Raw genomic sequence first — 27,830 nt, 5'->3', positions numbered from 1 at the left:
CCTTTTGGATCGGGCCGCCGCGCAATTTCATGCCTCCAAAGGCAAGCAAGTCGAGAAACGCATCCAACCGAGACACCCACGACAAAGGCCTCGCCCCGCCCGGCAAGCGTCTGCCACGCCAGCGATCCACCGGCCAGCTGAACGCCCAGTCAAATGGCAAGTCGACGTCCGCTGCTCCGCCTCCGCCCCTTCCCTCGACGGGTTTAAACCAAGGCTTCAAATTTCCACGACCGCAAGACACTTCGACAGGGCATTGTGCCTCTGCTGCTGCCGCCAAGGAACATGTGGCCGCGACGGAGGGCACGCAAAGAGACAGGACCCCATCAGACGGATCGCTAGACGACACCGTGCCCGGCGAAGAGATGGTGGACAACGCGCCGGAGGCAGTGACTCCGTTGCTCGAAGTCCCGCACGCGCCAGCAGACAAAGCCTTGCTCCCACGCAGTGCTGCCGCGCCGTGCTCTGTCTCGACGATACTGCACTACTATCCGCTACGCGACGCCATCTCCATCCTCATCCTCTTACTCTCTCTGCCGCCTACACTGGTCCTGGTCATTCAAGCTCTGTTTGCCTCGTTGACTTTTGTCCCGCCGACTGCTGGCATCTCGCTCTCGACGCTACCAAACATCAAGGAGTTGTTCCACTCGCCGAATTTTGGATCCCCGGCAATGATGACTATTTTGTTCGTGGACTTGTTCTTTGGCCTGTGCTGGTTAATTATCCCTCAGCCTGCGCAAGCCATATTCTTGGATCTGTCGCATGCAGTAATTGCAGTCTCTCTCAGCGGCGCAGCAGCAACTCCCGACGGGCCTACGTACACTATAGCATTGTCCGCCCTCTTGGTCTGCATCGTTCACGTGCTCCGGTATAAAGCGATACATCTCACGACACTTGACTACATCCGCTCCGTCTACTACAGTAGATTCGGCGGCGGTATGAGTTACGAGCCTTTGTATTCTGCACAGCATTTTCATTCTTCACCGATACTGGATCGTGGCATTTTCTTTAATGCCCTCCGAGCCTTTCTCGGTATACACATCGTTTCACAGGGCATAACGACGTATATAAGACGCACTCTCGCCAATGCCAAAGCTAGCGAAAAGGACACTCTCATTCCTCAAATCACGAAAACCGACACCGAAGCAATCGCTGGAACGGAGGCCACCGGTCGTTCTAGCGCCAATGCAGCAGAAACATCACAGCCCTCGCATGCTATTTCTGCGACTGATGGCCGACCTCCTGGGCTGCCTCCTGCGCAACGCGAAAACAAAGCGCGGGAGTCGAGCAGCAGGAAGAAGCGGAAGCAGGCCAACCAGATACGGAGCCAGCAACCGCTTTGGGCTGCTATTGCAAGTACAAAAGTCACTTTCGTTAAAGAGATGGAGCAGCGAGACGCGGCAGACGACGCGCGCGAAGCCTCTGTCATGACAAACAACTCAAGCAACACTTACATCAACGCTATCAATTCTACTACCGACCGAATCTGGATCTGCGAAGTCAGGGACACGGAGATTTTCTTCGCTGTAGACCTCACCGCGGATGCCGCAGCCAAAAATGTGGAAGACAAGGATGGGTCGCACTCGATCCCTGCGGGAATCGATAGGTCCAAACCTTTTTTCATTCGCATCAATGGAGCGACCTGGACTTCGACCAGGATTGTGTCCAGCGAAGAAGACAGCAATCTGGCTGGCACCAGTTTCGTTGGCGAAATTTTTGGTCTGGCGCCTCTCAGCAGCTATCTCTGCGAAGTGGTGAGCATCGCCAAGCATTGTACGCTATGCTCGGTGAGCTTGATCACTCAGCCTGCACCTTCCGCGGAACAGGCAGCTGCTGTACCACCTCCACCGCAACACTCAGCGCTGCGGCCCGCGTCTCCCATCACGACCCTCAAACAGTCCATCCAATCGGCTGAGGTCAAACTCAATGAGATTCGTAATCGCTCGAAGAAAGCCAAGAAGGACCAACGAGGAGCCCATGCTGACATCAAGAAGGAGATTCAAACTCTGAAAAACAAGCTCACCACTTTCTCCGATACCGATGAAAGGCAGGAAAAGAGACTGCAGCAGATCAGCCAGCACAAGAACCAAGCCGAGGAAGCCACCAAGGAGATTCGAGAACAGATCGAAGAGCTTGGAGACATTCCTGCCCAGGACGTGGCCGCTTCTAATGCAGTGCGCCAGCGATGGCAGTCTGCGCTGGATTCCATGAAGTCGGCACAGGCGGAACTGGACAATGCCAAGGCTGACAAGGACCGGGACCTGAACACCATCAGGAGCGACATCATTGCATCCGAAACTCGCAAAGAGAGGCTAGTCAGCAAGATGGCGCAGCGTGCTGCCGAGCTCGACAGACTTCAGAACAAGCAGCAGGAACAGATGTCTGCAAAGCAGAAATTCGAGTTTGACCGACTGCAGGGGTTGCAGGAGCGGGAGAATCGGGAGAACCAGTTGCGTTTCCTCATTGCTCAGATGGAGGAACAAATACAGGCGGAGAACAGTAAGGCTTTCTCCGCTTACCAGGAGTCTGCTGCATTGTCCAACTTTGCTACGCACCCACCTCCGTACTCCTCGCATACGCCGCCATTGCCTGTGGCCGCCAATGGTCCTTCCACAATGGGCCCACACCTGTTCGGCTCGCCGTTCTCTGGCAACATGAATGGCTATGGCGCTCCGCGTGGTCGCAGTTCTTCGATGCTTAGTCAGTATTCCGGCTTCACCGACAACGGCGATGAGTTTCACTTCGCGCCGACAGGAGAGACTCAAGCTCGGCAACAACCCCACTCGCAGACCTGGCCGGTACAGCAAAACTCCACTGTCCTCGGTGCTATGGATGACCGCAAGGCCAGCGATGGCGATGGTTCCGGTTCTGCTTCCCGCTCTGGTTCCACAAGTGGTAGCACCAGCCAGAACGGTAGCGCAGCTCTCATGGATGGTCCGAGCATTCTGAATGGTGTTCTCTCCAACGGCTCGAATAGCCCTCGACCTGAAGCCAAGCCTTTCATCCCTTCTGGTCTGCATGTGCAGCATAAGCCGAATCCTGGTGTCATTGGGCCTCCGAGTAAGAAGACTCCGCCGCAGAGTCCGACCGAACAGACGGGTTCGAATGGTAGATAGTGCTTGTTATCGTCGAATGTAAATGTGGTTCCGTGTTGTGACCAAGACCCCACTTCTTTTGTCGGCCTTCGTTTCAGTCTCGTTTGGCTTGCTCTGACGTGCCACGATGTCGCTAGCTTTGCTCTTGTTTGTGCTCAGGCTTCGGCATCGGGCGATGCCAAGGCCTTAGGGTTACGTGAGCAAGAAGTGGTGGGACTGACGGTGACGATGTGGTCTTTATCCTGAGAAGTCAATGGCTATAGTATATGATCTCAATGTGACTTTTGTAATGCTTGTGTCTTTCGCGTCGATTCGGGCTACAGCTGCTCGCCTTATGTGAGAAATGTCGAATTTGCACATTTGCCAAAAGCTAGCACAATCCAAAGTGATGAGGAGAATGTGCACGGGTGACATCGAAAAAGTCTTGACGAACACGTGCCCACGATGCAAAGACACGGCGAACGGAGGACGAGAGGGTACAGAACAACATGAATAGCTCGTAAGAGTCCATGTCATGTCATTGGCTTACCACATTTTGCGGTTCCCTCACCTCCTCCTCCCTACTCCACCACCTTCTCCACCCGCATTGCCTCCCCTATCCTTCAGACTTACTACCTCTCCGATACCCGCTTCTTCCTGTTCGTCTTCCAAAGCTTGGACTTCCTCTCTCACGTCCCACCATTTTTGCTCCGCACGTGAGAAAGCTTTCTGTCGGATCTCCTTCACAGATCTGTTCTCAACGTTGCGCATATACTTCATGGCTTCGAGCTCGATGTCTTGCCATTCAGTTGACGAGCGAGAAAAGAATTCTCGAAGAGATTCGAAGGGACGGGGCATAGGCGAAGTATCCTTTTCTGCAGTGGCAGAATCTTGCTCTTCGGGCTCGTCGTCGAGGGTCGCTGATGGAGCGACAGATTCGCTGTAGACAGATGTTGCGGGGGTGCTCTGTGCAGGGCCTTCATCCTCTCCTTCGGAGTCATCTGAAACTTCGTCATCCTCGCTGTCCTCGTCGTCTTCTTCGTCGTCGCTTCCTTGCCAGTCTTGCAGTTCGCGCTTGAAGACTTCCTTCACGCCATCGAGTTTGCCGAGATCGATAGACCACATTTCGTCAAAGGTGAATTCTTGATCACCCTTTTCGAATGTTCCGCCGAAGATGTAGAGGTTATCCTCTTGGACTGTGAGCTGAGCATTGAATCTTGGGTGCGGCATTTCCCACATCGTGGGTTTCTCGATCTTCGCGGGCTCATCCTCATCCTCGCTGTTGTTTGCGGGACTGCCACGGATAGCTTCATCGTCATCATCGAGCTTTCCTTTACCTTCGATGAGAGCCAAATTCCTCAGGAGTTCCTCCTCATCTGCTTTGCCTCGTCCACGCTTGGCACGTTCGGTATTGGCCGCGGCTTTCTTTCCAGGCGCCCTGGGTCTTCGGAGACCAAGCTCGAAGAATCTGTTGCGATCGATGTTGTACGCGTGGAGCTTGTTGAAGAACTCACTATCCATGCCTTCTTCGCTCTCCTCAACATCGTGTACGCCACCAAATGCTATTCCTCGACCTTTGTGATATGTCATTGTCGCACCAGCCCTTGGCGGATTGGGAGCGTTGACAGGACGTTTCCGTCGTTCCCATCTGACAGTAGGCGGTGATTTGGGCGGAGCATCAGCGGCTGGTGGTGTGATTTGCAGGAACCAGGTGTCTTGATGCACCATTGGCTTCATGATCACTCGCGATGAGCCAGGCTTGTTTCCTTTAGACTTCACTGCGGCGGATGCTTTGACTCTAGAGTAGCCTCCAAATAGCATGGCCCCCTTCTCATGCGGCAGCAGAGTAAACGATGATCGGGCATCTGGTTTTCCCGAAGCGGGTGGGAGCGCTGGCTGGTGCCACGTAAACTGCTGTGTATCGTAGAGCCACACATCCTGTAAGTATTTTGTCTGCTGACTCGTATCCTGGAAACCTCCAAAAAGTACAATGTAGTTCTTGAAATATGTCATGCGGTGACCACTTCGAGCCGGTGGCCCTCCTTTGCCTTCGACTTTCATCCATTCTCTGGTAGCAGGATCAAGCTTCCAGAAGTCGTTGTAATGGTAGAAAGTGCCCTGCTTCGGACTCGAGAACTCTCCCCCGAAAAGATAAATCCCGCCACTGTTTCCACCTTGACACATAGCATGGCCTGAGCGAGGCAGAGGAGAGTTTGGCGATGTGACTTTCCGCCATGAATCTTGGTTGATCTTGTAGACGTACAGGTCACTGAAAAAGTGAGCGAGTGCTCCATTGTAATACTCGCCACCGAAGAGGAACAGCTCGCTGCTATTGCTTGGCGAGGCAACCAACGTTGCTGAAGATCGCGGTGAAGGCGGGTCTGAAGGTGTCTCTGTGACTTTCAAGAACTGCTCCTGCTGCTTCTGATATTCGGCGAGAATCGCATCAAGGTCAGCCTCATCTTCAACGTCTGAATCATCCTTGTTCTTTGCAGATTTCTTCTTCTCCGATTTGGCAGACTTCTTGCTCGCCTTCTCAGCTTTTTTTGCTTTCAGAGCGGCCTTGTCTTTTTTCTTGTCTTTGGCCATTGTGAAAAGTGTGTAGTTGATGTTCCGAACAAAACTCTATAATCGCTGCGATCTCGACCCACCATCGGTGTTCGGGAAGTGGAGCTTCGGAAGCGTGCCTTCCTACTTCAGCTTCACCTTGCCCGCCAAGACATCAACCACGAACAACCACAACATCTCACCCATGAACATTCTTCGAAGAAGGATGTCGTCCATCGCAGTCGCTCCGGCGAAGATAGTGAGCGAAAAGAGCCATCAAGTTGCTGGCACGTCTTCTCATTCGAGCATTTTCGAAAGTCATGCTAACCACGACGGCAGGCAAGCTGAGCATAACCGAGCACTTCTTTGACGTGCCTAAAGACTACAGTAAACCAGAAGCCGGTACAATCCGTGTCTTCGGACGTAGTGTTCGCAAACACGAGAATCCAGTGGTCCCCAAACCTGAAGCAGAACGCAAGACGGCCTCTCAGCTGCCGTGGATCGTCTACCTCAACGGCGGTCCAGGTCTGGAATGCCGCCCTCCACACCACTATCCCTTCGTTCATCGACTTCTCGATGCCGGATACCAAGCCTTCTTCCTCGATCAACGAGGTACAGGTCTCTCCACTCCTGTCACAGCATCCACATTAGGACTCCGCGGCTACAACGACGTCCAAGCCGAGTACTTGAAGCTTTATCGTGCAGACAACATCGTGCGAGACTGCGAAGCAATTCGTCAAGCCTTGACAGCAGACTACCCTCCCGAAAAGCAAAAATGGAGCACAATCGGTCAATCCTTCGGCGGCTTCTGTACCATCACCTATCTATCCTTCTACCCTGAAGGCCTTCGAGAGTCCTTCCTCTTCGGTGGCCTACAGCCACTCGTCTCGACTCCAGACGATGTCTACAGACGTCTATACCATAAAGTCGCAGAACGAAACAAAGCCTACTACGCCAAATACCCCGAAGACGTAGAACGCGTTAAGAACATACTCACATACCTCTCCCGCTTCGGCGACGGCAAAATTAAACTCCCTTCCGAGGGAACCCTCACTCGAAGACGCTTCCTTGCCATGGGGATTGCGCTAGGCATGCATGGCGGACTAGACAGCGTGCATGATATCGTGCAACGAGCAAACAACGACATTGAACTTTTCGGGCACCTGACGCGCGGGACATTAGCAGCAATCGACTCTTCCTCTCCGTTCGATAATCATCTCATCTACGCCATCCTACACGAGCCCATATACTGTTCCGGGCCCAACAAAGGCGCACCAAACTGGTCCGCGCATCGCTTACAATCCGAATATCCTGAATTCAGCATCGATGACCGGAAAGACGATTCCCAACCGATCTATTTCACAGGTGAAATGGTATACCCTTGGATGTTCGAAGACTACGCCGAATTGCGCAAAGTCCAAGATGTAGCGGAGCGCATCGCAAAGGAGCAGAATTGGCCGGCGTTGTTCGATGAGGAGCAATTGCAGAAGAATGAAGTTCCAGTGTATGCTGCGAGTTATGTGGAAGATATGTACGTGGATTTTGACCTTGCAAGTGAGACGGCGAAGAAGATCAAGGGAGCCAAAGTGTTTACTACGAACGTTATGTTTCATGACGCGATCCGGTCGAAGATGGACGACGTGGTGAGGCAGGCTTTCGCTTTGAGGGATGATGTTCTGGACTAGAGTTGCTCAGTGCCGGCAAATGTATGGGGCGTTGGGATTGGAGGGTTGAACCGGAGGAAGTGCATAGATGTGTCTAGCGGCTGTGAGCTTGTATAGCCAGATGAATGACGAAATCGGAAGTCTTAACGAGAACCTTTTCCTTCGGCCGGATGGTGCTCGATCGTGGGTCTCAGTTGATCTGCGTATCGTTGATGTGTTTCACAGGCGAGCCTCAGCGAGCCCTGGGCAGTCAGTGCACCTCAGCTCTCGATATCTCGGGTGGAGCGAGCAATGCGCAATGCACAAGTAAAGAAAACCTCCATTTGATGTCCATGCATGCCCCAGCTGTAGCGTTCTTTCAGCCACTTGCTGTGCCATATTTACAATGTGGTGTCCGAGAATCCTCTCTCTCGTCCCTCTTCTACAGATGCATTGGCGGCGGAGCTGTAGCAGTCAGTCAGACAGATCCAGTCGCGAAGTCGGGGGTGATGAGTATCCACGTACGATCCAAATTGGGGCAAGGCAAGTTTCGCTCGTACTTGCTTCCACCGGGAGCGGTTGGTGGTCGGTATGGGTCGGGATGCTTCCACTTTTCTAGTAGTTGTTTTGTTTCTTCGATCAGAGCCTGGCGAGATGATATGTTTTAGCATGCGCGATACAACATTCTCTTCATATCTTCTCTTTCTCCCATCTGTTCGTCCGTCGTGGATGCGGAGGTGAAACGTACTGCTTGCTGTCTCGGCTGCGTGACGTTCTTGTTCGCTTCGAAGAGGGAGCGAATATACAAGGCCTGGCCGCGCCAGATGTAGCGGTGGACGGCCCAATCGAGGGAGAGCTTGAGGGCGCGGCGGTAGAGGGAGCTATAGGAGGGAGGTGAGGATTAGTAAAGTCGTGCAGCCATTGGAGGAGCTTCAATGCAGGCTGCGTACAGGACCTGGGTGCGTGCGGCGGACATGTCGGCGGCGGTGACCGGGCGCGAGACCTCGGGGAGTGGTGGTGTGTCAGGTAGGCAAGGCGCAGAAGACAGCCGAGAGTATGCGCGCCCGGTTTGTCCCCTTGGTGTCGGCGGTGGAGTGCGTGGCAGTGGTGTTTGGGGTCTTGGATGAGGCAGCGCCCGGCTTGTTCCCGATTCCGAAAGGTTCCTACAGAGTGCGGCTCTTCTCGCTCCTGGCTGCTTGTGACGAAAGAAGACCTGAGTGGCCGATCAGCTTCCTCTTCTTCGAGCTGTACATACATACGCACAACGCACCACTTCTCACGCGACACCTCTCATTTCCTTCGTTCTCGAGAGCTCCTCAAAGGCAGCCTGCCGTCTCTCGCCCACCATGTCCAGCTCACAGTGTTTGCGCCGTCTGGCCCGAAGCTCGCCTCGACCAGCAACTCTGCGCCAACCTCTCGCAAGCACCACTCGCGCAACGCAGTCATATAGCAGCTTGCGCGCACTCTCCACAGCTTCGTCGTCCTCAAAAGCACTCCCTGCGCTACGACAATCACCGTATGGACACCGTACCATCTCCTATACCACCGTGCAAACACTGACTCGCGCCCTCAGGAAGCTCTTTTCACCTGTTCAATTGCGCCAATTTAGCCTCTCTACGCAGCGATGGGGTATGCAAGCTCTGTGGAAGCTGCGCAAGTAGCGCCAGCACGATATGTTACTGACTGCGTGCTGCAGAGGAGCAAATGGTGCAGGTGCCGCAAATGGCCGAATCCATCTCCGAGGGAACCCTAAAACAGTTCTCAAAACAGGTCGGCGACTACGTGGAGCAGGATGAGGAAATCGCGACCATCGAGACCGACAAGATTGATGTTGCCGTCAACGCCCCAGTTGCCGGTACCATCAAGGAACTCCTGGCAAACGAGGAGGACACTGTTACTGTGGGACAAGATCTCGTGAGACTCGAGCTCGGCGGTGAGCCAGGAGATAAGAAGGCACCTGCGAAGGAAGAACCAAAGGATGCCGCATCCGCTGAACAAAAGACACCTCCATCGCAACAGGGCTCGGCGGAGAATGCGCAGAGCCAACAGCCCAAGCAGGAATCAAAGCCGGAGCCAAAGAAGGAAGAATCAAAACCTGCGCCAAAGAAGGAGGAGTCAAAACCTGCGCCAAAGAAAGAGGAGCCCAAGAAGGAGCAGACCGAGTCATCTCCATATGGCTCGCGTAGCGAGAACCGGGTGAAGATGAACCGCATGCGCCTGAGGATCGCAGAGCGTCTGAAGCAGTCGCAAAACACTGCTGCCTCCCTCACCACATTCAACGAGGTCGATATGTCACAGCTTATGGATCTGCGCAAGAACTACAAGGATGAGATCTTGAAGAAGACTGGCGTGAAGCTTGGGTTCATGAGCGCATTCTCCAAGGCTGCTGTGTTGGCCATGAAGGATGTTCCAACTGTCAATGCCGCGATTGAGGGACCAGGTGGTGGTGATACCATCGTCTACAAGGACTACGTCGACATCAGTGTTGCTGTCGCAACCGAGAAGGGTCTCGTGACACCTGTTGTGCGAAATGCTGAGAGCTTGGACATGGTCGGCATTGAGAAGGCTATCGCTGATCTCGGCAAGAAGGTGAGCATGATAAGAAGGATGTAGGAGAAGGAGACATAGGCTGACTTTGACAGGCTCGCGACAACAAGCTTACCATCGAAGACATGGCTGGCGGCACTTTCACCATCTCCAACGGTGGTGTCTTCGGCTCCATGTTCGGAACTCCCATCATCAACCTCCCACAAACTGCTGTCCTCGGTCTCCACGCCATCAAGAACAAGCCTGTCGCTATCAACGGAAAAGTCGAAATCCGGCCCATGATGTACCTCGCTCTCACATACGACCACAGACTACTAGATGGTAGAGAAGCAGTGACCTTCTTGGTCAAGATCAAGGTATGTTCTATTAACGGCAGCTCAATGCATTGCATCCACTGACCCATCTCTCAGGAATACATTGAGGACCCCAGAAAGATGCTTCTGGCGTAGATGAGTTTAGCGTGTCACTGTTTGTAGCATTTTCCCGTGTACAAAACGTCCATTCAGCACATGGTCAAGCTGGCCTAATTCACAAACCACCTCGTTCCATTCCCATTTCTTTTTCTCCGGCATCTCAACGTTTGGCAGTGCATTCGCATCGTGACGGCCACCGGCTGTAGGAGTCGGGATTGTCTGACACGCAGGTCCACGAGCAGGCTTTGCCAAGAACCAGCATGGGAAACCAATTGACTTTGTGCGAGGAACAACGGTCTCCCATGCCAACTCTATCATGTATCTTTTGTGCTTCATCGTGCAGCTCTGCTCGTCTGTCCTACAACATCGTGTTTCATCACTAATAGAGCTGATGTCGAGCGCCAAAGTGATCCTAACGCAACTCCATCCGGCGATAAGTTCTCCATAATCTCGGGGTGTTCACCGTCATCCGAGGAGGCCTGGAAAGCCCGATGCGACGCTGCTGTATTTAGCCCGCTCACTTACCGGTAGGCGCGCTCGCACACGCAGCGTGGGAGGAGCGCGCCGTCGACGATGGCTTAGTTGAGTATGAGATCGGTTTCTCTTTTCGGTACCCGTCTTTCCTTCTTCACTTCCAACACCCGAATTGTTTACTGCTTATCGTGAATTACTTGCAGCTGAACCAGACGAGGGAGCGACTACTGGGAGTGAACAGGAACACCAGCACAACCACAACACAGTAGACCTGGCACCACAGCGCGAGCAGAACAGACCCGACCAGCACCGCGCTCCAGTCGCGACGACACGATCATCAACAATGTCCTACACCACCTCCAACACCACAACCCGCAGCAGTTCACCCACAACGACATCCGAAACCCCCACCACCCTCTCCAAACCCCGCATCCTCTGCCTCCACGGCGGCGGCGTCAACAGCGAAGTCTTCCGCATGCAATGCCGCTCCTTAATCAAACACCTCCCAGCCTTCCGCTTCGTCTTCGCCGACGGGCCCTGGTTCTGCGAAGCCGGACCGGGGATCGTCCCCGTCTACGAAGACTGCGGGCCTTTTCGACGCTGGCTTCGGTGGTTACCGCATCAGCCTGAAACAGACGATGAATCTGCTACAGAGGAGATTTTCTATGAGATTGAGAGGTGTAAGCGGGAAGATGATGAGAAGGGTGCGACGGGAGAGTGGGTTGGGATTTTGGGTTTCTCGCAGGGTGCGAAGGTTGCGGCGAGTTTGTTGTATGATCAGCAGATTAGGGGAGAGAAGGGATTGGAGGTGGAGACGAGGTATAAATTTGGGGTGTTGATGGCGGGGAGGAATCCTTTGGTGAGTTTTGGACAGTATAGTCGATCAGAGGCGTTGGTTAGTGCTGGGGGTTTGAGTGAGGGGTTTATGTTTGAGGGGACGAGTCCGCATATTTTGAAGTTGCCTACGCTGCATGTGCATGGTTTGAGGGATAATGGGTTGCATCTACATCGGAGATTGTTGAAGCAGTATTGCGATTCGGAGACGAGTGAGGTCGTGGAGTGGGATGGGGATCACAGGGTGCCCATCAAATCGACTGATGTGAAGCCTATTAAGAATTGGGTGTGTAACATTGCGAGTAAGGAGGGGATACCATTGACTGAGACGTGAAGACAACGAAGAGTAACAAGAATAGATGAAGATCATAGCCGTCCACGGCCAGCTTTTTCAAGTTCTCTCTTTCGTTGTACAGTCCAGGCACGAATGCATCTCACCAGCCCCTCAATCTCCTCCACCGTGTTCCCGGCATGCAAGCATACTCGAATCCTTTCCGTCCCCAAGGGCACCGTAGGCGGCACGATCCCCCTCACGACAGAGCCTTGCTGCTGACAATACGCTGCCAGCGCCTTCGGCTCACTCGAAAGTACCGCAAAAATTGGCGTCTCAGGCATCTCGACCGGACACCTCAACAAATGCTTCTCCTCGATCCCCAACTCCAACGCACTCTCTGCTTCCCTCAATCTCTCGTACAGAATCCTCATCAACTTCCTCAAGTTCGCCGCCAGCATGTCCCCTTGCCCTGACATTAACACCCCATAACTCGCCTTGATCGCCGCCAGATTCGGATAACTCATGAAGGTCGTATAGATCATCGGCCTCGCATAGTTGATCAAGTACTCTCTCAAGACCTCCGAAGAACATAACAGAATTGCTCCATTCGCAGCCATAGCTTTACCGAAAGTGTGTAATCGAATCAGACATTCGTTTTCCAAGCCGAATTCGGAAACGAGGCCTCGGCCTTTGGGACCAACCCAGCCTGTTGAGTGGGCTTCGTCAATTATGATGTGGCAGTTTGTCGAACATCCAGAAGTATCAGAAGTCTTCTTCGGAGGCGGGAAAAGCTCGTTCCTCAACCTTACCACCTCTTGTAGGGGAACCATGTCGCCGTCCATGGAATAAACTGCCTCAACAGCGAGAAAGATGTTCGATTCCCCATTTCGAATGTTTTCGTCTTCCTCCAGAATCTGCTCTAAAACACTTCGCAATGCTCTCAAGTCATTATGCGGGAAAAACCTCGTCTCCTTGGCACGAGAAAGTCTCATCCCATCGTGTACTGAGGCGTGAATATATTCGTCGTAGACAATATAATCTCCTTTCTGCGGGAGACAGGAAAACAGGCCGGTGTTGGCATCATACCCAGAATTGCAGAGAAGGCCACAGGGGGCGGAGTGGAATTGAGAGATCTGTTTTTCGAGGTCTTCGGCGTAAGTGCTGTTACCATCCAGGAGTCGGGAGCCGCCGGAGCCGAGGTGGGAGGTCAAGATGGGATCTTGGGAGAGTTCTTGCAAGTAGGCATTTCGGAGTTTTGGGCAGGTGGCGAGAGACAGGAAATCATTGCTGGAGAAGTCGGCTGTGGTTGAGGGGAAGGTGGTGAGTTTGCGGATTGTGTGGTTCTTCTTCCGCTTTGCGAGGGTTGCAGATAAGGTAGCATCTAGGCTTGGTGGGGTTTCGTTCTTGCCCATGGCGATTCTATTTGTATTGTAGGTTCGCCTAGCTTGTGCTCATGATTCGTATTGGGATGTTGTTGTGCAAGCTCGATGGTGAAGTCGGGCAGCTTGCCATTGGGATTCGGATGTGGGGTGGCGAGGGTGCCAAATCTCAATGGGCGTTTTTGAGTTTCTTGGGATAATCAGCCATTTCTCTGTGCGGCTTTATCCCACTTTATCTCTTGCCGGGGAGGTCTTCAATATCGCCGAGCATGTCAAGCTGAGCCAAGAGGTTGCCATTCTGCAAGTTTGGAGAGCATTGGATTCGGAAGTCGTGCTTTCCTCGAACCAGATCAGAATTCCGCAGCTCCTCCCGCACCCTTGTATGCTTGCCATGCCGACAACATGAGAACAATCGGTTCGGTCCTGTGGCCGAAGTTCAGAGTCTTGCAGATCTATGGTGCCAACACTGGAGTCGGCAAGACAATTTTCAGCTCGATATTGTGTCGAGCTTTCAGGAAGAAGCTGGAGAATGTCAAGTACCTGAAGCCGATCTCCACCGGTCCGCTGGAAGAGGCAGATGACCAGTCAGTATACATCAAGAACGTTTCTGCTCATCATACATGCCAGCTGACCCCGAGAAAGTCACAACAAATCTTTCAATGGCAATATCGTTGATTCGAAATGTCTCTTCCAGTTCGACGACCCTGTGAGCCCACACCTCGCGGCTCGAGTCATGGGCAGAGACCTGCCGGATGCAGAAGTTCAAGCTGCAGTCTACGATGAACTGAAATCCTATGTCAATGGCCGCCAGGGTATAGCCATTGTCGAGACAGCAGGAGGTGTGCTGTCACCTTCTCCTTCCGGAAGTTCGCAGGCAGATCTGTACCGACCACTGCGTCTGCCATCTCTGCTCGTTGGAGACCACAGACTTGGTGGCATTGCAACGACAATCTCAGCATGGGAGTCTCTGCATGTGCGTGGGTACGATGTTCCCGCAATAGCGCTGTTCACTGGACGACGATACCAGAACTATGAGTACTTGAAGGACTACTTCTATGAACGGCAGGTCGTGACGTTCGCTGTCGAGGAACCTCCTGAGCAGCAGCCCTCGGCTGAGGCAGACCGGATAGCAATGCAGGAATATTACCAAGCGATGAGTGAACATCCCGAAGTCGATGCCTTCACAGAAAGCTTTCTTGAGTCTCACGAGCAACGTATCCAGGACCTGCGAATCATGTCCGAGGTTGCCAATGAGGCCATTTGGCACCCTTTTATGCAGCATACCGAACGTTCAAAAGATACCATCACGGCTTGGGACTCAGCGTACGGAGACCATTTTCAGGCTTACAGAACAGCGCACGAGGAGGAATTGAGATCGGGCCCCAACACATCGCTACTCAAGCCTGCTTTTGACGGCTCTGCATCATGGTGGACGCAAGGTCTTGGTCATGGAAACCCCAAGCTAGCACTTACAGCAGCGCATGCCGCAGGAAGGTACGGGCACGTAATGTTTGCGAACGCGATTCACCAGCCTGCACTTGATCTAGCTGCAACCGTGATCAACAAATCTGGAAATCCACGACTCGCGAAAGTGTTCTACTCAGACAATGGTTCAACTGGCATGGAAGTGGCAGTGAAAATGGCACTTCGAGCTACAGTAGAGAGATACAAGCCTCACGATCGTAAGAACCTGGATATCCGGATTGTTGGGCTGACAAACAGCTACCATGGCGACACAATTGGTACAATGGACTGTTCGGAGCCCAGCATTTACAATGAGAAAGTCGAGTGGTATCGGGGTCGCGGTATCTGGCTTGACTTCCCAACAGTGAAGATGAGCGAAGGCCAGTGGCTGGTCGATCCAGTGGAAGGCACAGGCGAGGTGAAGCACTTTGACTCTCTGAGTGCAATTTTCAATTTCCAGCAGCGGCAGCAGGACGCAGAGCATTACCGGAAGCACATACATGAGATCCTGCTCCAGCGCGTCAAGGCCGAAGGCGCCAGTCTCGGAGCTCTCGTCATTGAGCCCGTCATCTTGGGTGCGGGCGGTATGCTCTTCGCTGATCCACTCTTCCAGAGATGCCTTGTCGAAGTTGCAAGGACTTTCTACAACGAATCGTTCGAGCCGACTGCAATCCCAACAGCGTCCGCCAGCACCAACGATGCGTTAGATTGGCAAGGCATGCCCGTCATCTTCGACGAAGTCTTCACGGGCCTCTACCGCCTCGGCCGCTTCAGCGCAGCAAGTTTTCTCGGGGTACAGCCTGACATCGTGGTCAACGCGAAGCTTCTCACAGGAGGACTCTTACCCTTGTGCACCACAACAGCCAGCAACGCCATCTTCGAAGCCTTCCTGAGCAACGACAAGACAGACGCTCTCTTGCACGGACACAGCTATACTGCACACCCGGTCGGTTGCGCCGTCGCAAATGAAAGTCTCCGAACATTCGACAATCTTGAAAGTTCTGGAGCATGGGACACCTTCAAACAAGATTGGACTTCTCCTTCACCGGCATCCTCAAACGCCGCGACATGGAGCATGTGGTCCCAATCCTTCATCACCGCCGCCTCACACAAGAGTTCAGTAGACCACGTTTTTGCGCTCGGGTCCGTTGTGGCAATCTGTCTCAAAGATCCGTCCGGAGGAGGCTACGCTTCGACAGCAGCCACGGGACTCCGCGACCAGCTTCTCGAAGTGCCAGGAGCAGATGGACGTGTGATGCATTCGAGAGTCATGGGGAACGTGCTGTACTTGATGGCTGCTTTGACGACCACGGAGGCAACGCTGAAAAGTATTGAAGAGAGAGTGTTGGGCGCTCTGGCATAGGACTGGGGGTGGGGTAGAAAAGAGGCTCTCGCTGCAATTTACCATGTTCTTCAAATCTTAGAAGCCGAGGACTGCGCGTAAATATATCAGTGTCTCTGCCGTATGGATCTTGATTTGCATACCTCTAAAAAAATTCCAGTCTCGTCCAGGTTCTGACAGTGCGATCGCTATGCTTCGCTTGAAGCCGGAGACTCGTGAATCCACATTCTCTACCTCTCGATCATCTTGAAGCATTTCCTGCCTTGCATTGCCTTCATCTCGTCTTCTTCCCAAATTTGCGCTCTTGCTCGGAAAGCTTACAAGGCTCAGTTGACAGTCTCTGGTCATTCGTGCTCGTTATCAAGAAATGCAATCTTCTCGCAAATATGCTCATTTTCTGCTCAGTTCTGCAGTCCTTCTCCTCACTATTTCCAGTTTCCACGAGTTGCACATCGCTCGGTTTGCGCTCGCAGTCGTCGTGGCGGAATCTCGCAGCGTCGCAGAATGTGCGTGTTCTGTTAGACGCGCCGCCAAGACCGCCATTGTTTTGATCCATGACGCGACCTCGCTCGACGCGTCAAACACCTCAAAATCGCAATCTGCAGGTCAGTTTCGCATCAGAATGAAGCAGAGAAGAAAGAATCGTGAACAAATTGTGAAGTCTTTGAAGTGCTGATCGATTCTTGGTATCATCATAAGCCTGTTGCCCGAATAGCTCTGTGCTATGGTATCGTGGGCATAATGTACAGCCTTCGCTCCTGGATCAGATCAGAAGCCTGCGTGCATGCAAAGTAGTAAAAAGTCAAGAGCACGCCATAACCCTGAGCTCGTGCCCGCCCGTGTCGATGAGCCCATTATCATCGCGAAACAACCCCATTCTGCGCCATAACCCATTGTGCCGTGATCTTAAACCAAAGAAACAAGAATGCGCATCTACAGCTCTTGTGATGCACCACCCTTGCCTGGCTTGGTACCGGTGGTCTTCTTGGGCAGGAGGTCTGAGAGAGCAGAAGTCAGTGGATGATCGAGGCGGTTGAGATCGGAAATGTGGCTTACTCTGGTGAATGTTTGGAAGCACACCACCCTGTGCGATGGTGACGTGGCCGAGGAGCTTGTTCAACTCCTCATCGTTGCGGATGGCCAACTGAAGATGACGTGGGATAATACGCGTCTTCTTGTTGTCACGAGCAGCGTTACCAGCCAACTCGAGGATTTCGGCTGCCAGGTATTCGAGGACAGCTGCGAGGTAGACGGGAGCACCTGGAGATGCGAGTCAGATAGTGCGATCAGGCGGGTTGGATGAAGAGATGCGACGTACCGGCACCAACACGCTGAGCGTAGTTGCCCTTGCGGAGGAGTCTGTGGACACGACCGACTGGGAATGCGAGACCGGCCTTGGATGAGCGACTATTGAAGAAATGATGTCAGTTTGCGCCGATGGAGATTGCGGATGAAAAACGCGTTGTTTTGGATGCGAAAAGCGCATCAGACGCGATGGATTGCGATGGAGCATCCGATGCAACTGGAGGAGAGGACTTACGATTGAGCGTTCGACTTGGCACCGCTGGCCTTGCCTCCGGACTTGCCTCCAGTCATTTTGATGGATTGATGTGGTGGGTTTGGTTTTGAAAATGGGTTGTGAGTGGCGTGGAAGACGTGAACGTGTCGTGGAGCGCTGGGTGTGGATGGATGTGTGATGAAGAGAAGAAGAGCGCGTTCGCAGAAGGTGGGCGTCGCCGACTTTAAGTAACGGCAGGCGAAGTTGTGGGGTCTGCCAGATCAACAGTTGTTTGCCGCACGGACGCACCTGCCCGCGACGCGTCGCTGATTCGCCAGCGGCCGCGACTGTTGATTGGAATTCGCGCTTCTGACTTGCGGAGTACAAGTACCCTCCACTTCCCACGCTCTTGCGCAGCTTTCTCTTCCTTTCATCAACACCAGCATCACCCAACGTACGCATCCATCAACGCAGCTCGACTCATCTCATCCACCACTCCAACTCACACTCCAAACCCGATTTCCAAATTCGAAATGGCACCAAAGGCAGCAACCAAGGTAATTCAGCGCGACTTTCGCACGTTCTGGCGTTTCGCGCAGCTTTCTGACGCGTCTTTTGCAGACCCCAACCACCGCTGGCAAGGCCCCAGCTGGCAAGGCTCCTGCCGAGAAGAAGGAGGCTGGCAAGAAGACCGCCGCCCCATCTGGTGACAAGAAGAAGCGCACCAAGACCAGAAAGGAGACCTACTCTTCTTACATCTACAAGGGTACGTCGCCTCAACTCGCCTCATCCAGCTGATTCTGAATTCGCATTTCGATTTCAAATCACGTTTGAGCCACATCTCGACTTTGAATCCTTTACTGACGCGTCTCTTTCCTCCAGTCCTCAAGCAGGTCCACCCAGACACTGGTATCTCCAACCGTGCCATGTCGATCCTCAACTCCTTCGTGAACGACATCTTCGAGCGCGTCGCAACTGAGGCCTCCAAGCTCGCTGCCTACAACAAGAAGTCAACGATCTCATCACGCGAAATCCAGACTTCCGTGCGACTCATCCTCCCTGGTGAGCTGGCCAAGCACGCCGTGTCTGAGGGCACCAAGGCCGTCACCAAGTACTCTTCCAGCACCAAGTAAACGCGACACATGACATCAATATGGCTTTGATGTAATGTTGGCGTTTGACTTCCTTCCTGCTTTGCGACACGATGACAGAAGTACGGGGCTGCTCTGGTTTTGAGGCGGCTTTCCCTTCTGACTCACAACTACTGGGGTACAATGAGATGGCGTTCAGATAATGCGATCATGGGCTGGGTTTTGGTTTGGTTTTTCTTTATTTTACGATTGCTCACAATACCACAACGCGCCCGGTTGCCGCAGTCGGCACGCGCGCGCCAGCAGAGCTTTCGAAATGCATGAACGGGTGGTAGTGGTGGTGGGTGCTGTACAGTAGTAACTGCGGCAGAGAGAAGGGCGAGAGAGAGTGTAGCAGGTCGCATCAGGCTGATACCCAAAGCTTGATATGAATGCATGATTTCAAAAACTTCACACTGCTTCCAACACTTTCATTCCAACTTGTTTGACATTTGAATCTCTTCTACTGACGTTGCAAAAGACGCGACTTTGCACTCTGCAGCACGCCGACAAAGACGTGAGGTTCGCGGCCGGTTTGTTTTGATTTCTCTGTCACGAGATTGACACGCTAGGCCGGAAAGAGAAGACCATGTAAACAAGAGCACTCGGCCTTTTGGCGCGACGAGGAGAACTCGCAGACCCGACACTACAAAATCTGGTTGATAGTACAACTGCACGAGGATAAAGCAGGTGCTAAGAAGCAGAATTCAATGACCAGTATGTCAGGGAAGTGAAACGCGCAAGGCAACAGCAGAGGCTCCTTCAGTTCAAAGCGTCTCATGGATCACGAAGAGAAGCAGGCGACACTATGCTTCACCACCCAGAAGGCAGAGCGATATGAGGAAGAACAGCGACATTGATTGTGACTCGTTCTATGTACGCATGTACCGTGGTCCTACCAGTCCTGCAATACCGCATGCGAAATTTTGCTCTTGCATGTTGCCCATCCATTATCATAAATCATCACGTCATTCAAATCGTAAATCACACCACCTTTGACTGTACATCATGGGATCGGTTTCCTCGGAATGCTATGTTCGCGTCTTAACGGCCACCTTTGTAGGATCGAAGAAGAATTTGTTGTGGTAGAGCCGGCCGCACTCCCGTCTCGTTGCAGTTCCGCAGAACCAGAAGACCGATGCCCAGGAGCGAATTGTTCGTAGGCTTGAAGGCCCTGCATTTCGCTTTGGCCTCGGTCTAACGCAGCCTGATTCTTCGCGTTTGCGATAGCGGCTTTTTCGGCATTTCGACGGGGAAAGCGAGTGTCGATTTCGTTGTTTAGTGTGCCGCGGAGGGTTTCGCCGACGCCCTGTTGAGGTTATCAGTAAGTGGGTATGAGTAAAAGTGAACTGCAGGAGCTTACATGTAGGCCTTTCGCTGCAGCCTTGAGACTGCCAAATGTGGAGGCCGGAGCTGAAGGAGCTGCAGAGGGAGCCTGAGAGGCGCTGGCACTCGGTGCGACTGACGAAGTTTCCGACATGCTTTCAATTGTTGATAGGCCACCGTATGACGACGGTGGTCCAGAAGGGTGGCCGTAGCCTTCGTGTTGGTTGCCTGCGTGGCTGAAGCTCGCCGCATTGGGCGCGAATTGATGCGGATGGCCTGGAGTTGTCTGAGGAGCTGTCGTATAATTCTGATAATCGTCTGGTCCGTGTGGGTATATCTCCGCCATCTGCGGACGCGGTGGAGGAGGGAACGGTGCTGGAGTGCCTTGCTGAGCAGCCTGGTTCTGCATGAAATTGTTTCCTGAGAAGTTTTGCTGTGAGTCTTGCGGCCTCAGCCCGCCAAGGGGACTGTGCCTCTGCGGCTCTTGTGAGAACGGGGCAGCGGGAGGCGCGTTGTTGGGCACCGGGGGTGGATTGTTCGATGGTGAGCCATCGTGTGACCTGTTGAGGTACGAGAAGTTGGGTCCAGCATTGCTGCCTACTATTGGACTCGGAGGCACATGATCTCCAATTTCACCAGGAGGACGATCGAACTCTCGAGACAAACGCTTTGGACTCTTCGCGGGCAGATCTGGTGCGTTCGGTGGGAAGTTTGGTGCGGAAGTCTGAAGAGGAGTCGGTCTTGGTGGCGTCTGACCTCGACTGGCTGTTGTAGAGAGTGGGGTCGGCAATACGTCTACACTCGGCCTTCGAGGTGCTGAGTCTGCTGGCATCTCTGAGACTCCGCTGTTGTCTCTTGGTCTGTTTGACGTCGCACTCGGTCCTGGTGCTGCGCTAGACGAAGCAGCTGTAGTCGTGGTCCCAGCGGGGATAGTATTGACATTCGTTCGTAATTCCTTCTTGCCATCCTTGCCACGCACCAATGTCGTCGTCGTTGTGGTCGTGGTGGTGGTCGTCACAGTCGAGACGATCTCTCCAGTATCCTCATCCAACACGTCTCCCGTCGCCTTGTTCACTGCCAGATTGCGATTCTTGTTCACACCTTCAATCTGGCCGTCATTTTGTACCGAGACAATGTTGTTGTTGGAGTTGCTCGAACGTGAGTTCGACGGAGCTTCGCTGCTGGCATATGCTGAGTCGTGGACTGCTCCACTCATCGGCGACGTGGTCGTCGGAACAGTGCTCGAGCTGTGCGTGTTCTCATTCTGTGCCGCTGTGTTGGGGTTCGGGGAGAGCAGGTCTGTGGACGGGTTCGTAGCAGTCGTGCTGCTCGGAGCAAGCAGATCCGACGATGTCGTATTCGTCGACTGTGAGCCCGCCGTCTTGTCCTTCCTCTTGAATATGCCACTCAGTCGTCTCCTCTCTTTCTTCGGCTGCATGGTGTCTGTGTCGCTCCCGTCTGTACCAGCTCTATCGGTGGAAGGATTCCGCTTCTGTAGCTTCTTCACCATGTCGCTTTAACCTTGGAGTCGTTGTCTGGGCAAGAGTAGCTAGACCGATAGCATGCAGGGGATGCTAGACGAAACAATGGAACCAGAACAAAAGGAACACTTGAGAAGACCTACCGCACGTCTGCAGTGTGGCCCCTCGTGCCCGCCATGTTGTCACGAAAACTGGGACAAGCTTCCATCCTCGTACGTGGAGTGTGATGTCACCAGCACGCAGATCGCGCATATGCTGCCGGAGCTGCGTCCTGGAGTGGTATGAAAGGGTCCTTCGCTCTCGTCCAGGCATGCACGTTCTGGGTTCTCGCCATGAGAGGGGGTCGAGTAAGGGCTCAGTGTATTGGATGTCAACGAGGCCTTGTGGCTGTGAGGAGTCGATCGGGTCCTCTACGAGTAGCGACTGGCTCGTCTCAGCCACACTTCCTGCGTCTGCTGTGGCGACTGCTGTTGTTGTCGTGCTCGTTTCTACTGTACATCGTGGTGTTCGCATGTAACGCAGTGTGGGTCAGCAGTTCTGTTGCTGTGGCGGTCATCCAATGGAAGAGGTGAGGTCATGTCGTGAAAGTGGAAGTCTGGGTCGGACAGAGAGTCTGTGTCCGGTTTTGCCAAGCCCATGCGTGATGGCCATAGAATCGATCAACTCAACATTGAAGACGCTGTTATTGTCGGTCTTCGGCAGACGCGACAACGATGAATCGATAAACCGTTTCATTTGCCGCTTATCCTGGACCTTTAATGCCTTTGTGTTCGGCGACTTGTGTGTCGAAAGGTGTCTGTACATTGATCTGGTTGTAGACTTGAATCCCTCCGAACCATCAATTCCAGCAATTGCCAAACTCAGAGAAATCGACACCACGCCACCAGGATAAGCGACAAGCACCCCAAACTTCTTAAACATATTCCAACAGTTGGTTACTATCATAAGAGGCCCATATTGGCGTGTTTGGACATCCTCGTCGTCGTCGCCATCTAACCCCAAGTAACCCTAAGGCTAACCCTAAGGCCTAGCCTGAGGCCCAAGAATCTATGTCTATCTCTCCAACCCGAGCAGCAAACGCGCCAACAAGCCATATTCACATCGCGGATGCATCAAGAAGCAGAAACAGAGGATATGATGCTGCCAGACGAGAATTTGCACCGACCATGACCAACATGGCACAAATATCCGTACAGGATTAACCCAGCCCAGCAGTTCCGATCCTCATGATCTGCTCCACCGGCACCGTTCGTCCTTCGTTGTCCTTGCCGAGACCCATGCCTTTCGTCCAGCCATGCTTCGCCATCAGCTTGGCTCCAAAACTAGTATGACTGATCTCCGGAGCAGCTGCACCAACGACCTCACCATGCCTGACCGAGACAGCTGCCTTATCGAAGCCACCGCCTCTTCCACCACCTTTACCAGCCTTCTTTGCAAACTTCTTCGCTGTAGAGCGATTCGATAAAAATCCTCTCGTTGACGCTTGCACGATCTTGATGAATATCTCTTCTGAGTACTCACCAGTTCTCGAAGTCTTGGACACGATCGGGAAGCGGTTCTTACCCGCTCCCTGCGATCGAGATGTGAGGTTGAGGGCATTGCAGATGTTGTGCAGAGCTGCCCGGTCGGCCTTGTCCATGGGCGGGAAAGCTCGCTGGTTGAGATCCTCGTCCTGCAAGAACTCCCGCAGCTCGTCGTGGACGTTGCGCATGTTCATGCCGAGAGGATATTTGGTGCCTAGATGAGCTCTGCCCTTTTTGCCAGAGGATCCAAGGAGTCCTTCGCGACGCAGCTCCTCGCGCTCGAGTTTCTTCTGTGCCTTCTTCGATCGGTCTCGATTCCACTGGTCGTTCAGAGTCTCCTTGAGATCCTCATCGGAAAGGATCTCGAGCTCGGCAGGTAGTTGTCCTTTGCGTCCCTTCTTGCGAGGGCGCAATGACGGTCGCTCAAAGTCCATGACGTCGAAGCCGTTCTCTCCATATTGTTCCACAGTGTCGGCAAGTAGCGATGCACTGACAAAGTTGTTCTTCTTGTCACGACCACTTCTTCGTGTGCCATTTTTGTTTGGCGCTCTGCCAGGCGTGAGGTTGGTAATGTTGGCAAGACCTCTTCGAGCAGCATTCACATCACCAAATCCGCCGTCCGAGCCGTACACGCCGCCATCGTCGATCATGAGCTCGTTTCCGTCCATTCCGAACTCCTCTTGCTTGGCCAACAATCTTGCGATCTGCTCGTCGGTCATCCTGTCCTGGCGCCGCTGTCGAAGATCTTCCTCATCTTCCCACATTTCTTGCTCGTTGTACTCAAGCTCGGACTCTAGACCGTCAGAAGACAATTCGTCCATGTCAGGATTGATGGACGAGTCGTCGTCCTCATCGCTGTCATCGACGCTCTCCCAATCTTCGTGATCGTCGTCAACTTCTGCCTCGTCATCTACGCGTGCATGCTTCAACAGCTCGTCGTCTGGCACTTCGCGCCCATCGACCACCAGTGACGGGCCACCTAGCGTTGCATTCGCTTTCATCCCAGCAAAGAAGTTGTCGCTCGAAGTCCCCTCCTCTTCCATCTGTGCGATGAGATTTTGCATGTAATCATCATATGCAGCTTCTCCGTCAGAGTCTTCGTCTTCCGATGTCATGTTTGCACGCAGTTGGCGATTATCCTTCTTTCTGCCACGCTTCCCTCTCCGATCGGACTTCGATGCGCTCTTGCTCTCGCTCTTCTTTGAAGCCTTCTTCTCTCGTAGCGCCTCTTTCCAATCAGCCTGGAGCGATTCGATGGTGTCTGCTGCTCCCATGTCTGGCTTGGCCGGCGCCGGCTCTGCGAACTTCACCTTCGATGGTTTCGACGAAGAGCTCTCGTAAGCTTCTCGCTCAGCTGGTGAAGGATCCAGATCTGGCCGTGGTCTGCTCTTGCCCTTGAGCCAATACGGGTTGGCTGATGCTGGTGTCCAATCTTCTTGAGGTCTGGCAGTGAGGTCGTGCTTTGAAGGTGCTGATCCCCAACCTTGACCTTCTGATTGTTTGCTCGCTGCTGCCTTATGTGGAGGTGCTGTGCCGCCGTTGAGTGCCTTCAGAAGATCGTCGGTCGGGTGAGGGCTCGCTCGTGAAAGTGATTGTGCATGAGACGTGGCAGGTTCGCGCTGTCGAGGGGGCGGTGCGGAAAATGGATCGTTGATCACTGTCGGCCTGTTGCGTCCTTTGAACATGACCACTTCTTCGCTCGAATCTGATCGCGCGGGAGAGGGATCGCGAACTGCCCGCTTGCCCTGCGCCTTCGAAGATCTCATGGGACCTGACAGACTGTCGTCCCCGACGGTATCGACCACGAACTGTAACTCTGGTGTCGGTTCTCGAACTGGCTCTGCATCAACGATGATGCGTGTTTCTGTGCTGGCTGTGGTAGTCTCCATCTCAATGTCCATGGTTTCTGAACCGTCAAGCACCATGTTCGCCACTGCATCTTCAGTGCTATTGATGTCCGCTTCCATCTGAATGTTCGTCTGTATCGTACTGTCGTCGATCTCGATGTCATCGTCGTCACTCTCGTCGTCGTCGAGTTCTCCACCTGTGCTAGGCCCTGTCTCTTCGAGCTGCTGATTCCGCTCTTCAAGGGCAGACTGAGGCACGCCTACACTCACAAAAGAGATTGGTTGGTGGCGATACTTTACAGACACACTTGACGGTGTTCCGAACTTCGACGGCTTTGCCTTCGCACCGCTGAAGCCCTTGAACCCCACGCGATTGTCATCGTCTGCCACAGTTTAGCATGCGAGCGGGCAGCCAAATGGCAAATGTACGAACCACCCCAATCACTGTCGTCGTATTGTGAGTAATCACGACGAGGTGTGTTCTGTGCACTGCCGTTGTTCTTGGCCTTCTGCTTCTTGCCAGCGCGGCCTTGGGCCTTGCCCTTCTTGCCCATCGTTCTCAGCCCCACCGGGTAGTCGCTGCAGTATTTCGAGTGGCGAAGTGGAAGGTGAATGCTTCCTGGCCGTGAATGAGCTCAGCAAACAACTTCTGCTCTCCACGAATCTGCAGCAGAGAAGAAACGGCGCAAGAGAGCGACAATGGTCGGGATGTGCGAAGTTTGGGAGTGAAAGAAAGTCGAGCTCTCCTAACTAGTCGGCCACTCACGATGACTGCATGATCCACATGCAGCCGCACCTTGACTGGACCCTGCCGCATCGCATCGCTCCCCGCCCAGCAGGCGATCGCCCGTGCTCCCAGGCACACACATCTCTCGTCACTCAGCCTCCAGCCATCATGCATGAGTGACTCCTCTGCGCGATCACATCCTGAGCAACTCGCAGTATCGCCTCTGCTGCGGGCCTCGAGCTACTCTTCCGCAACCGCGCCCTCCGCCTGAGAGATAGATCACTCCGCCCCGCTGTCTCACCTGTCACATGCTCCCACGCTAGCGCAACACGCGCGTGAGCACTGCTGGTTGAGATCAAGGTAGTAGACCATCCTCGACTTCGCAGCTTCCCACACCTTGTTACAGTGGCCATGAATGAGTTTGCCCGCTTCTCGAAGCGGGCAGTCGACTACATCTTCGACCGACCCGCCAGAAACGACGACCCATCGCCTATCTGGTGCCTGGGGCGATCCTACGACTCCGAGTATCGCCCCGACCGACCATCTTCAGCAAGTGGTGCCCTACCAGGTACCTCTCCCTCAGCACAGTCAGATGTATCGCACGCCGATAGCGCAGTGGTGACCAAAGCGAGCGCGAAGCCGGACGATGTGGCTGCAGATAACGACGATGAGCTGGTCAAGAGCTTCGACCAAGTGCAACTTAGTAAGAGCATGGACGAAGAGGACCTTGGGTGGCCCTCGGAATTTGTAGATGACTTCGAGTCGAGAATATGGATCACGTACAGAGATGGCTTCCCACCAATACCCAAGTCGTCAGACCCAGCAGCCGGCTCGAAGATGTCGTTCACGACCAAGCTACGAAGCCTCGCGAATCAACAGGGCTTCACTTCCGACACTGGTTGGGGATGCATGATCAGGAGTGGGCAGTCTTTGTTGGCGAACACGATCGTCCTGCATAGGCTAGGTCGGGACTGGAGGAAGGGTAAGAACGAAGCAGAGCACAAGAATGTTCTGTCGCTCTTCGCAGATACACCCGAGGCACCCTTCTCTATTCACAAGTTCGTCGAGCACGGTGCTCAGGCATGTGGCACATATCCGGGCGAGTGGTTTGGTCCAAGTGCCACAGCCAGGTGTTTGCGGTGAGTGCAGCGGACTCGGCTGCCTGGATATTACTGATGCATCACAGAGCTCTCACCGACAAGTACCACGAAGCAGGACTGCGGGTCTACGCACGCCCTAACGATAGCGATGTATACGCAGATGCGCTCCTGGAAACAGCGACACAGAAAGATGCAGATGATAAATTCCAGCCGACATTGATCGTTCTCGGAATCAGATTGGGAATAGACAAGGTCACACCGGCATACCACGCAGCCCTGAAGGCGGCACTCGAGCTGCCACAAAGCGTTGGAATTGCTGGTGGACGACCAAGCAGCAGCCACTACTTCATCGGCCACCAAGGCGATGCATTTTTCTACCTCGATCCACACTACACACGGCCCATGCTATCGCCACAGCCTTCTGGCGAAGACATCGAAACATGCCACACACGACGGATTCGGAAGCTGCCACTGTCCGAGATGGATCCTTCAATGCTCCTGGGCTTCCTCATTCACAGCAAAGAAGAATTCGAGCAATGGAGAAAGGCTGTCTCGGAAATGCCAGGCAAAGCCATCATACACGTTCACGATACAGAGCCGAAGTACGCCACTGGAAATGAGCGGGCAGGTGCCATTGACGAGGTGGAGACCATGGATGAGACGCTAGATGAAGATGATGACGATGAGGGCGAGAAAATATAAGATCTTGTGGGCTGGAGGATTGGGATATACGACTGATGTGAAAGGCTTGGGTTCTCGGGGTACCTGGACAGTTCTGTTCGGGACATAACTACCTACTGTTCTGACGATGGGCATTTGAGCGTTCTTGCATGACGTAATGGAAATTGGCGCACATTGGGTCCAAGGCTGCGCGCGACCGGTTGTAGGGACTCAGCTGATAGATACCCGATATGAATGAAATCGGCTGTCAAGACAAATGGTTCTATCATGAAGGTTCATTGGAGAGGGAGCGGAAACGCGAGATTGACGCGAGGTCTTGGCGGCAATCTCAACCTCGTGCTCTCGCTTCTGCCCTCCAGCTTCCAACGCCTGTCCCCTTCTCTCTGCGTAGAACATCCACGTCTGACATCGCCTGTAGAGGCCCGCTACATAGCGAAAATCTCACGTGCTTACCCTCTTGCTGGAGGAGCATCACGCCGACGGCAATTTAGCGTCGTTGCCAGCAGCACTGCGTGAGGTAAGCGGACGG

At 53.5% G+C, this 27,830-nt stretch overlaps 13 protein-coding genes across 13 annotated transcripts; 7 read left to right on the top strand and 6 right to left on the bottom strand.

Moving 5' to 3' along the window:
- Positions 1 to 29: 29 nt before the first annotated feature.
- CKM354_000131100 (uncharacterized protein) lies at positions 30 to 3,113 on the top strand (the record flags this gene model as incomplete). Its single annotated transcript, XM_044796432.1, has 1 exon — positions 30 to 3,113. One exon carries the CDS (start codon positions 30 to 32, stop codon positions 3,111 to 3,113), a length of 3,084 nt encoding a protein of 1,027 aa, XP_044652367.1.
- A 525-nt stretch (positions 3,114 to 3,638) lies between these two features.
- Positions 3,639 to 5,660, bottom strand: CKM354_000131000 (uncharacterized protein; the record flags this gene model as incomplete). The annotated part of the gene is made up of 1 exon (XM_044796431.1): positions 3,639 to 5,660. One exon carries the CDS (start codon positions 5,658 to 5,660, stop codon positions 3,639 to 3,641), a length of 2,022 nt encoding a protein of 673 aa, XP_044652366.1.
- Positions 5,661 to 5,823: 163 nt separating this feature from the next.
- CKM354_000130900 (uncharacterized protein) lies at positions 5,824 to 7,303 on the top strand (the record flags this gene model as incomplete). Its single annotated transcript, XM_044796430.1, has 2 exons — positions 5,824 to 5,905; positions 5,958 to 7,303. 2 exons carry the CDS (start codon positions 5,824 to 5,826, stop codon positions 7,301 to 7,303), a joined length of 1,428 nt encoding a protein of 475 aa, XP_044652365.1.
- Positions 7,304 to 7,703: 400 nt separating this feature from the next.
- On the bottom strand, positions 7,704 to 8,237 carry CKM354_000130800 (uncharacterized protein; the record flags this gene model as incomplete). The annotated part of the gene is made up of 4 exons (XM_044796429.1): positions 7,704 to 7,726; positions 7,787 to 7,907; positions 8,010 to 8,142; positions 8,212 to 8,237. 4 exons carry the CDS (start codon positions 8,235 to 8,237, stop codon positions 7,704 to 7,706), a joined length of 303 nt encoding a protein of 100 aa, XP_044652364.1.
- A 370-nt stretch (positions 8,238 to 8,607) lies between these two features.
- Positions 8,608 to 10,257, top strand: CKM354_000130700 (uncharacterized protein; the record flags this gene model as incomplete). The annotated part of the gene is made up of 5 exons (XM_044796428.1): positions 8,608 to 8,777; positions 8,835 to 8,890; positions 8,958 to 9,850; positions 9,904 to 10,164; positions 10,219 to 10,257. The coding sequence occupies 5 exons, from the start codon at positions 8,608 to 8,610 to the stop codon at positions 10,255 to 10,257; spliced, it is 1,419 nt and encodes a 472-aa protein (XP_044652363.1).
- Positions 10,258 to 11,038: 781 nt separating this feature from the next.
- Positions 11,039 to 11,863, top strand: CKM354_000130600 (uncharacterized protein; the record flags this gene model as incomplete). The annotated part of the gene is made up of 1 exon (XM_044796427.1): positions 11,039 to 11,863. The coding sequence occupies one exon, from the start codon at positions 11,039 to 11,041 to the stop codon at positions 11,861 to 11,863; it is 825 nt and encodes a 274-aa protein (XP_044652362.1).
- A 32-nt stretch (positions 11,864 to 11,895) lies between these two features.
- Positions 11,896 to 13,215, bottom strand: CKM354_000130500 (uncharacterized protein; the record flags this gene model as incomplete). The annotated part of the gene is made up of 1 exon (XM_044796426.1): positions 11,896 to 13,215. The coding sequence occupies one exon, from the start codon at positions 13,213 to 13,215 to the stop codon at positions 11,896 to 11,898; it is 1,320 nt and encodes a 439-aa protein (XP_044652361.1).
- A 369-nt stretch (positions 13,216 to 13,584) lies between these two features.
- CKM354_000130400 (uncharacterized protein) lies at positions 13,585 to 16,009 on the top strand (the record flags this gene model as incomplete). Its single annotated transcript, XM_044796425.1, has 2 exons — positions 13,585 to 13,766; positions 13,825 to 16,009. 2 exons carry the CDS (start codon positions 13,585 to 13,587, stop codon positions 16,007 to 16,009), a joined length of 2,367 nt encoding a protein of 788 aa, XP_044652360.1.
- Positions 16,010 to 16,921: 912 nt separating this feature from the next.
- Positions 16,922 to 17,584, bottom strand: CKM354_000130300 (uncharacterized protein; the record flags this gene model as incomplete). The annotated part of the gene is made up of 4 exons (XM_044796424.1): positions 16,922 to 16,986; positions 17,045 to 17,248; positions 17,307 to 17,395; positions 17,529 to 17,584. The coding sequence occupies 4 exons, from the start codon at positions 17,582 to 17,584 to the stop codon at positions 16,922 to 16,924; spliced, it is 414 nt and encodes a 137-aa protein (XP_044652359.1).
- A 435-nt stretch (positions 17,585 to 18,019) lies between these two features.
- Positions 18,020 to 18,619, top strand: CKM354_000130200 (uncharacterized protein; the record flags this gene model as incomplete). The annotated part of the gene is made up of 3 exons (XM_044796423.1): positions 18,020 to 18,043; positions 18,108 to 18,252; positions 18,369 to 18,619. 3 exons carry the CDS (start codon positions 18,020 to 18,022, stop codon positions 18,617 to 18,619), a joined length of 420 nt encoding a protein of 139 aa, XP_044652358.1.
- A 1,003-nt stretch (positions 18,620 to 19,622) lies between these two features.
- On the bottom strand, positions 19,623 to 21,452 carry CKM354_000130100 (uncharacterized protein; the record flags this gene model as incomplete). The annotated part of the gene is made up of 2 exons (XM_044796422.1): positions 19,623 to 19,925; positions 19,980 to 21,452. 2 exons carry the CDS (start codon positions 21,450 to 21,452, stop codon positions 19,623 to 19,625), a joined length of 1,776 nt encoding a protein of 591 aa, XP_044652357.1.
- A 1,169-nt stretch (positions 21,453 to 22,621) lies between these two features.
- On the bottom strand, positions 22,622 to 25,347 carry CKM354_000130000 (uncharacterized protein; the record flags this gene model as incomplete). The annotated part of the gene is made up of 2 exons (XM_044796421.1): positions 22,622 to 25,176; positions 25,227 to 25,347. The coding sequence occupies 2 exons, from the start codon at positions 25,345 to 25,347 to the stop codon at positions 22,622 to 22,624; spliced, it is 2,676 nt and encodes an 891-aa protein (XP_044652356.1).
- Positions 25,348 to 25,931: 584 nt separating this feature from the next.
- On the top strand, positions 25,932 to 27,322 carry CKM354_000129900 (cysteine protease ATG4; the record flags this gene model as incomplete). The annotated part of the gene is made up of 2 exons (XM_044796420.1): positions 25,932 to 26,659; positions 26,707 to 27,322. 2 exons carry the CDS (start codon positions 25,932 to 25,934, stop codon positions 27,320 to 27,322), a joined length of 1,344 nt encoding a protein of 447 aa, XP_044652355.1.
- Positions 27,323 to 27,830: the final 508 nt, after the last annotated feature.

Source organism: Cercospora kikuchii, assembly GCF_019650295.1.
Source record: "Cercospora kikuchii DNA, contig_00001, whole genome shotgun sequence".
Taxonomy (NCBI): Eukaryota; Fungi; Ascomycota; class Dothideomycetes; order Mycosphaerellales; family Mycosphaerellaceae; genus Cercospora; species Cercospora kikuchii.
The sequence above is the reverse complement of the archived record's forward strand: the minus strand, read 5'-3'. Positions and strand labels throughout refer to the sequence as shown.